This window comes from Microtus ochrogaster, chromosome 17 (genome assembly GCF_000317375.1).
Source record: "Microtus ochrogaster isolate Prairie Vole_2 chromosome 17, MicOch1.0, whole genome shotgun sequence".
NCBI classification, from domain to species: domain Eukaryota; kingdom Metazoa; phylum Chordata; class Mammalia; order Rodentia; family Cricetidae; genus Microtus; species Microtus ochrogaster.
The window spans coordinates 13,431,400-13,441,263 of record NC_022019.1 but is presented as its reverse complement, the minus strand read 5'-3'; the positions used below and the strand labels follow the sequence as shown (position 1 = coordinate 13,441,263).

The window sequence follows — 9,864 nt, the reverse complement described above, 5'->3', positions numbered from 1 at the left end:
TCTCTCTCTCTCTCTCTCTCTCTCTCCTATTCCGTATTTCCTCCCGTTGTTGGCAGTCTGACATGTTGCCGAAATAGAATGAATCCTTTCTCCCACCGCACCAAGTATCTCACATACCTCAAGGCTGTCCACTCCTGCAGTCTTAGTGAATTAAAGAACAAGCCAGTTATTTCTCTGGTTTCACTTTTTACTTCTAACATAAGCAAGCACTTGGTCTCAGCTGAAGCACCTGAAGTGCACGCCACATCTTCCTGCTGCTGTTCTCAAACCGCTGCACTGTTCATCCGGTGGACTTCTCAGCAGGACGAGAACCACCACTGCCTTCCTTTTAAACTAGTTAACATCACCATTAACCCTTTCTAATATATATGTAAGATTTCATCAGGAATGCCTTTTTGACAAAACACTTTCAAAAATTTTATATGTGTCTGTCTCTGAGAATAGGAGTATGGGGCAGGGTCTAACCCAGAATCACTTTGAAAAAGAGGTTTTGCTGCCTAGGCCTCTAGAGTTCTGGGATCTAGTGGCATCCCCACCCTGTCCTGATTCTAATGCTCCTTACTTTGGTTTGTTTTGAGCATGGTCTTACTACAGAGCCGAGGCTGCTTTTGAACTCCCAGCAAGCCTCCTGCCTCTACCTCCTAAGTACTCATATTCCAGAGGACTACTGCCACACCTGGCTTTCAGATTAAGAAGATATGATGTAACTGACATCTATCTAGGTAAGTTCTCTCTGATCCATCATAGCTTACAAAGATCTCTGAACAAAGCTATCACTTAACAATTATAGTATGGACACAATGCTATTCTATAGCCCATCTATCCTACTAGCCTGGAAAGTTCTTTAGTACAAAGATTCTGTCATAGTCAGCATGGATTTTTCATATAATAAAACTTAATTTGTTCAATGAGTGAAATTTTTCTAGAGATTAAAGGCTGTAAAATGGAAACCCTGATCTAAATAATTTATACAACAGCTTTAAATTCTTATTTTCAAGTACATTTATGTTTTCCAAATCAGGATGGAGAGGTTATTTATGGTGATTCAAAATGACACTGATTTGTTTTCTGGAAGAAAGCATATTAAAGGGCTCATATTTTAAAAATAATACACTTTAGGATGACTCATACTCCGAGTTAACACACCCTCAGCATTCTTCTGGATGTTATAAAGGGAGCTAGCTCAAAGTCACCCCAAGATGAAGCCGACACAGTGTATCTCACAGTTGAAAGACACTCACGACTTTCTCCCTGTACAGATACAAAGCACAATTTTAAGAGAGAACATTACAGGGAGAGCTGTTCTATATGCAGAAGATGGAGGGAGAGCGCACCACCACTCAGTGGTGTCACGTTCCTACAGAGCATGAGCATCCTGCCTGCACGAGTAAGTACAGGCTGAGCGCCCCCACTGAAGCACGCCGGACCAGAAGCCTTTCCAGATTTTCTCTTTTAAACCTGGGACTATTTTCATATTTATAATGAATATCTTAGGGGCAGAGCCCAAGTATAAATACAAAATTCAACTATGTTTTACATAATTATATAGAGAAACTAAATGTAACTTGAGATAGTATTTTAAATAACTCTGTGTCTAGGAATATGTTCTATTATTTTTCACTTGTGAACCAGAGTGCTCAGAAGCTTTGAATTTTAAAACACCATGGCTCAAGGATGCTCGGCCCATGTTTTAGTGTCAGCGATATACATAGCCAAGTTCGTATGAACCTGCAGAATTTTGTACAAAATACTAACAAAATGTGGTATATAATGGTATAGAGCAACATGCTTAACGTATAACATTAGTAATTCCAATAAGCCTCATTTACATTATCTCATAACGCATACATGACTGCAGGAAAACACTGCTATATTCTATTAGTGGATGTAGCCATACATTCTTATGCATATACTTACATACTAATGGGCCTCTTAAGATGTCCTAATGTAAAATGAGTTGGCTTTCACTGTTGACACATGCAACCATTTACTGAGAATTTACATGCTAGTGTGGCTTTCTTCTTCATTTTTTGATCTCAATTCAAAACTAGAAAAGAAAATGTCTGACTCTTGAACAAATGATCAAGGGTACAGTTATAACCTGATGAAGCTACACACACACACACACACACACACACACACACACACACACACACACACAAAATCTCCATTATATACTTTCAAATTATATGCTGTAATATAGATTCACTGAATTAACAAAATGTGCAAAGCATGTCTTAGGGTGGAGAACCTGCAGGCTGGAGCTGTGGACAAGTAGGAGGTGGATTTTTCACACAGCACAGGAGGCAGGAAGGCCCTCAGGTGTCCATCCTTCCTACTAGAGCTCACCAATTCCAGGTCACTGTCATGTCAGTGTTTAGCAAACAGGAAGGACAGTGTATCACTAGACAGACACAGAATACCCAGAAAGAGCTACGGTTTGAAAATTTCTCTAAGATCTCACCAATAAGAATTCATTATTTACAGTAAGTGACTGATCTGAAGTAGCAGATAACATGTCGGGGAAGGAGGAGGGCAAGCCCAGAAAGGCCATTCACATTGTTTAGAAAAATTATAATTATTGCTTTTCCTAAAGCGTCATGTAGTCTATAGGCATAAATAATGTCAGTGATAAAAATATACGAGCAACAAAATAATAATAAAGACATGGGATATAATTTAGGCTCAGTTACCCAATAATCAAACTTTCCTGAGCAGATTATTAATTTTCATGAATTCAGGTTCTCTGATCAAGCACCCAGCATGGCTGTTGGGACTGCAAACATCATGTGAGCAGCCAGTCAGTCAACTTTTCCCTGAGTCCTAAGGACTTGAGCAAACTTGAGAACAGTGAGAAAGGGGACACCTGAGCAGAGCTGGGGTGGGGGAGCTCAATTGTGGAGGACAGGGAGGGGACCAGAGGTCTAGCGGGCCCTAGCCACCTAAACGTCAGAGGAGCAGTTCTGAGCAAGAAGCAAAGGAAGGGAAGAAGAAAGCATCCTAATAACTACACAATTAAGAGCACACAGATGAAACACGCGTTATTCCCATGAGACTGTACCCAAGTGAACATGCAGAAACAGAACAAGCTAGCACCTGAACAAATAAATGCTATTTTACTATCTTCTCTATGTGGGATAATTAAAATCTCATGGAAACTTCAGTGAATAAAGTAATTAATTTGCCCAAATGGTTCTCCTTTCGAAATAATGACAGATGTTAAATTCCTAAAACCATCTAGGGCCAAGGCTGTGACTCAGTGGAAGATAAAGCCCTGGGTTCAATCTTGAGCACTAAGAAAGTCACCAGCAACAGCTGAGCCTTGGGTACCTGTGTTAATAGTTGAAGAGGAACCAAAAGCCTCGTTGATCTCTTGTATTTCAGAGTACTAGAAGCTTGCTAACACTGACTGTCGATGAGGTATGACATTCTTCATTACATGTACCTCACCGTCCCTGCAGCCAAGGATTCTATGTGTCGCAACTCTACCCTGAAAACAATCTCAGTAGAGGCCATGTGCCAAATGCTGTCTCCTCACTGAGGTGCCTCAGGATGGATCTCCACACTGCACAGTCAAGCCACCGTCATTCTGTCCTGATGGCAGAAAATCTTCAGGACTAGTTAAAACTCAGTTACGACTTTTGTTTTTACTTCTGACAAGTCTACAGTTCTGTTCATTATCAACTATAACTAATTTATTTGCAGCCTCTTGCCTTTTATGTTTAATTTTAGATTATTTTAGGTGTATGAGTGTTTTGCTTGCATGCAAAGGTCAGAAAGTTTCGTAGCTCCTATGAGAGTTATAGATGGTGGTGCTACAGAACCAAACTCGGGTTCTCTGCAAGACCAAGTGCTCTTAACCAAGGAGTTCACCTCTCCAGCACAAAGCAATCATTTTTACACAGCAACCTAAATATTCTGAAAAACTGCTTTTGGCATTTCTGTTTGTAAAAACTCGCTAATTTTAACTTAGTGTAGAATGTGAAGCCTCTGAAAACGTGTGCTGCACCCTGAGGCATCACTACATTTGCCAAAGTCTGCCTCATCTGTACTGCTTTTCTTTTGATGCTTATTGGAAAAAAAGATCAATGCTCTGTAGGCAAGACAGGCCTGGAAGTTACCACGCTAGCCTTGAACTCAAGCAATCTTCCTGCCTTGGCCCTCCAAATGTTGGAGTTACAGGCATAAGTGACCATATCCAGCTTATATTCTTAACCAGGTTGAAGATATGCCTTTTTTGGGTCATTAACTAGGAAAAATAAAAAAAAAATTAAAAATATGTATATTTCTATTTTTATTTTAAAATTTATTTTTAAATTTTTGTTTATTCTATTTTAAAAAATTAAAAATTACTCACTTACTGACTGTATGTGTATGTACAAGATTACACTATGTCATGGCATGCTTGTAGTCAGCGGACAACTTTCAGGAGTTGGTTCTTTCCTCCAACTGTATGGGTTCTAGGGATGGAACTCAAGTCTTCTGGCTTGGCACCAAACACCTTTATCCCCTGAACTAGCTCCATATCCTTATTTAGCCTTATGGTTTAGGCTAAATTTATCTACTCAGCTAACATACCGAGCCCACACCATGTGCTTCAGGAAGTTCCTAGTTCTGGACATAGGATAGAAAACACATGTGTGTTACCCTCAAAGCGAACCAGGTCTGTTACAAAGTCCAAATTACTTCAGCTTCACTCTGTGTGTGTGTGTGTGTGTGTGTGCGCGCGCGTGCGCACGTGTAGTGTGTGTGTGCTTGTAGTGTGTGTATTTAAACTCCAAGTGCACATGCTAACTTGGCAACTGATGAGGTATGGAGTACATGTGGGTGTTGCATCTACTACTAAAATTAGAACTTCAGACTTTTAGGGGCAGGATAGTATCTATGCTTCTTACTGAAAATTACTTCTGACCCAACAGTTGTTCAAATTGTTGCACTGATAGAAATGATGCAAAGAAACATGAGGAGTGCATGTATTCTACATCATGGTAAATCTACCTTAACACTCAGAAAAATATTTACAATGAAGGAGTAAGGACTGAATTAAATAACTATCAGTCAGAAACTATCTGCTAACACCATACATAGAGAAAGCCCTGGGACAATCAAGAAACCAGAAAAGCCTCATCATGTGGCAAAAGGGCTGAAGTAGAGAAGAAAAAAAAAGTTTGATCTAAAACCACAATTTCAAGTTTTACTTTCATTTCCAAAGAAGGGAGGGAGAAACCATTGTTCTTATTGGTAAGTTTTTGAAATACAAGCTATTATTTAAAAACAATCTTAAAAACATAGCTCTTTGGGGGGAATTCAGAATAGGCAAAGTAACTAACCTCATTAATTCCTCCACTTTATCATCTACATCTAGGTCCTCTTCTGAGGCTTCAAAGCTATATGACCTCTGACCCATGCTGTTGGCATGGTAGCGAGATGGCGACATCTTCCCATTGGATGTGGACAATCGATCGTTGTTCTCCCTCCCATTTTGATTGGTAGTGCAAGGTTGTGGGGAGGTATCATAACTGTTGCTGGGTGATGGGGACATTCCGGAGTGCTGGGTCTGCGTAGAAGCTGTGGCTGTAGAGGAAGATGCTGGAACATTGTTGGTACTATTCCCATAGGAGCTTCCCCCGTAGCTGGATCTCCTTCCAAACTTATCACTATGCTCTTGATCAAGACGGTCCAAAGTTTCTAATGCATGGAGAATTTCATGTTTGGTCATCCCAGTACGCCGGAGACGTTGGAGCAGATCTATCTGTTCTATGGTAAATCTGGGTTCATCTGTATAGTGAGACATGGTTTCCAGCAAACTGGGGGGGAGAAAAGGATAAAAATGAAATGTCTTTATTGTCAACTAACAAAAACATTTCACCATCAAGAATCCTCAGCAGAAGAGGTTTGATCTCAGCAAAGGGAGAGGGAGAGGCTCAGTCAAGTGGCATGCTTGTTGTGTAAGCAGTAGTGACTAAGTTCAGCCTTATGCACCAATGCAAAAGCTGAGAGCAGCAGCACATGACAGCTCCTGCACTGGAGAGGTAGAGATCAGATTGTTGGGGCCTGCTGACCACCAGCCAGTCAAGCTAGTCAATGAGCTGTGGTTTTAGTGAGAGTCCCTGTCTCAAAAGAAGGTAGAGAGCAACTGCTGAAGACACCGAATGTCCACTTCTGGCCTCCGCATGCCTTCATATACATATTAATAACACACACACACACAAACATGACAACAAAGAAAGAAAGAAAGAAAGAAAGAAAGAAAGAAAGAAAGAAAGAAAGAAAGAAAGAAAGAAAAGAAAAAGACATGAGTCCTAATAGACTTTTTTTTTTGTTGTGGTTTGGTACAAATTCTGATTTTAGTAGGAGTGTATCAGTTATAAAATAAAAACTAATTTTTAATGGAATAAAATTATGTTTTTCAGTTTTGGTAACCAACCAAAATTTGGAAACAAAATGTTTATTATGTTAAAATGCCAATTCATCAGGTAAAGTACGTATAGTTGGTGTGGGAGGTTCTTCTGTATATGTGTTGCTTTTATTAGTTAATAAATAAAGAAGCTATTTTGGCCAGTGGTTTAGCAGAATAGAGCAAGGCGAGGTTGAGGGGGACAAGGAAGGGGGACGGGACTAAACTGAATGCTGGGAAAAAGAAGGCGGAGTCAAGGAGAAGTCATATAGCCCTGCCAGAGACAGACACCGGATGGAAACTTGCCAGTAAGCCACAACCACGTGTCAATATACCGATTAATAGAAATGGGTTAAATTAAGATGAAAGAGCTAGCTAGTAAGAAATTGGAGCTAATAGGCCAAGAATTGATTTAATGAATAGAGTTTCTTTGTAATTATTTTGGGGCTGAGCAACTGGGAACAAACAAGCAGCCTCCTACAACATATAGTGCATCAAGCTTAGACTATGTGGTAATGTAAAGGTTTTTTTTCAATTTCAAAATATATTAATGCATATTAGCATATTAATGGGAAATTGGTGGAAAAGTCTGTGTTATCTTGCTTTTCCAAATATCAGCAAAACTGACAAAGAACTGTTAGGTCATTCAGTGAAAACTGTTTCGCTTGGCTTAGTCTAAGAAAATACTAGTGACTACACAAATACTCGGTTATAGAAATATAACAACACACCAAGCACTGTTTCTATTTCTTAGCTTAGCAGTCTCGTGAGCTTCTCATCTCTGCGACATGCTCTTGAATCAATCCCTCATATGTACAGCCAACTGGAGCTATTCATGTCTTGAAAATTGGTTCTACATGTTTCCACCTAAACTAGTATAAGACACTGTAGAACACTAGAAAATGTTTTCTTAGAGAGAAACTTGGTATTTTAAGACATTAGCTACATCATAAAAACATTCTCTCTTTGAGTTACTTTTTAAACAATAGCTGACTTTTAAAAAGATTTATGTATTTGTCTATTATTCTGTATTGAGTGTCAGTCTGCATGTATGTATGGGCACCCCATGCATGCAGTAATAGGAGCAGCCAGAAGAGGGCGATGAATGTCCTAGAGCTGGAGTTACAAAAAGTTTTGTAAGCTATCATGTAGGGACTGAAAACCAACCCAGGTCTTCTGCAGACATCAAGTGCTCACAACTGCTGACCATCTCTCTCTGACCCTAAAATCTGATTTTTGAATTTAGTATTTTTGAAAATAATAATCATCTCTATTCTAATCTGTATTTTCTAGTCACAGATATGATATGTGGCATGGAATAACCTTGAAATAAATAATTACTAAGAGAAACAGAGGTCAAGATATTTTTTAAAAATATTTATTTATTTATTATGTATATAATATTCTGTCTGTGTGTATGTCTGAAGGCCAGAAGAGGGCACCAGACCTCATTACAGATGGTTGTGAGCCACCATATGGTTGCTGGGCATTGAACTCAGGACCTTTGGAAGAGCAGGCAATGCTCTTAACCGCTGAACCATCTCTCCAGCCCTCAAGACATTTTCTTATCCATTAAAGACAAATGTGCTCTAGACAGTCCCCTAAGCCTTGTGGAGAGCTTACTATTTCTTCAACCCCTGGACAATACTGTAGAAAAATCCAATTGAATTAAGAAATTGGGCAGGAATTTCATACAGTATAACCTCATGTAATCCTCACAGCAAGTCTGTGTGGTAGATACAACTTATTTTTTTTAATATTACAGTATGAATTGTTAAGGAAACTGGGGCTTAGGATACCTTTGTACCTTTCAGAAAGTCTCAGGCCAGCCTGGTGGCACAAAGATAACAACTTTCACAGCCCACGTGGGCAGCAGACTAAGTTCAAGGCCATCCTGTAACTTAGTGAGACCTATCTTAAAATAAAATTCAAGCACTCTTTAAGAGCAGTTTTCACTCTGAGCCACAGAGCTACTTCTCTGGCTCCATTTTTTTTTTTAAATAGTTGCCAAATCAAAATAATTTACCCCTGAATTTACTGGCTTGGCAAATTTTAGTTTCCCCTCATAAATACTTTTTCATCTTCATAGGTACTTTCCCTTTAAAATAAAAGCTCTGTTTTGGTACCTTCAGTCTTCATCTAATCAAAGTATTTCACAAACTGTTCTTCCCTTAGATGTCTAACTTTAAGAACTATTTTATCTAGATGCAGGAAAGTTAACCATATTTTCCTATCCTGTTCAGTCAGTGTAGATCACAAGTCATGTGCAGTTCTTCAAGCCTCCTTCTATATGACACAACACTATCTATGAGCAAAGAATTCACAGTATCTGAAATACTTTACACCATTTAGGATCCATAAACAACAGAAAACCACTTTTATTCCAGTATCATCCATCATATGGGGAGCAATAGGGCCCACCTATTACCTTGATTACCCAGAACACCTAATCATTCCTAAGCACATGTTCTTGGGTCAGCTCTTCAAAGAAATCAACTTCTGGTGAACAGACAATCACAGGAATAGAAACTGGGCTCTCTTCAAAACAGTCTACTTAGACTATGGTAAGCTGGACAGTTAGTGTAAGTGTGCTAAGTCATAGGAATACTTTCGCGAAGCAGGAGCTGATGGAAGAATAAAGCAGATAACCAAAAATTGCAGAGAACAAGGGAAAAACCCAGCAGCATCCTATTGTTGCCCTGTAATTATTAAGCTTCTTACAATTCTGCTCTTCTTTCATTTGGTGAAACAATCAACTTCCCTTTACACTTCACTGTATTTAAATGGATATCTATAATTTGTACCAAGAACAGCCCCAACTGCCAAGGGAGCTAACGCAGAGGTCACAGTTGCCAGGATCCAAAGAGTGACTTAGGAGGACAACAGCATCACATCACGCACATAACAAGAAAACACAAGCACACACAAATGATTAGAAGTTCTTGTGGACACTGAGAATAAGATGCCAATGCACATCAATACACATGATGGGATATACTATGCCATATTCCACTTGTACTTCTCATAATTTACCTAGTGTAAGCAGTTTCATAAAATAACAGCAGCAAATGATCTTTAAAGGTCATCTAGGACCAGAATGCCAGTGATCCTCACATGACAAAAGATGACATTGAGGAGTTAAATTACTTTTCTGATGCACAAAGATCACTTACAGGATAAGGGGCAGTTTTGCTTTAAATTACTAATTTGAATGTAGGCTCCAGCTAACACTAACTGAAAATAATTTAAGAATTTTGACACTCAAATAGGATAGACAAAGATTAAACTTGAAAAGAACAATTCAGTTCAGGACTTAAAGCTCAGTTCCTAAACTGAAACTGTAAGACCACAGTACATCTTGAGATATTTAGACCATATTTTGCAATAATACCTAAAACCTTTCTAGACAAGCCACAGGCTTGGGATATACTTTATAAGTGATATTCCAAAGACAGATAACAGAAGAG

General features: G+C 39.0%; 1 protein-coding gene across 1 annotated transcript in view; it reads right to left on the bottom strand.

Moving 5' to 3' along the window:
• Hmbox1 (homeobox containing 1) overlaps positions 1-9,864 on the bottom strand; it is a 136,399-nt gene that overhangs the window by 82,779 nt on the left and 43,756 nt on the right. The window contains exon 3 of the mRNA XM_026783169.1: positions 5,331-5,807. Coding sequence (XP_026638970.1) covers positions 5,331-5,807 — 477 coding nt within the window. The remainder of the gene's footprint in view (positions 1-5,330; positions 5,808-9,864) is intronic.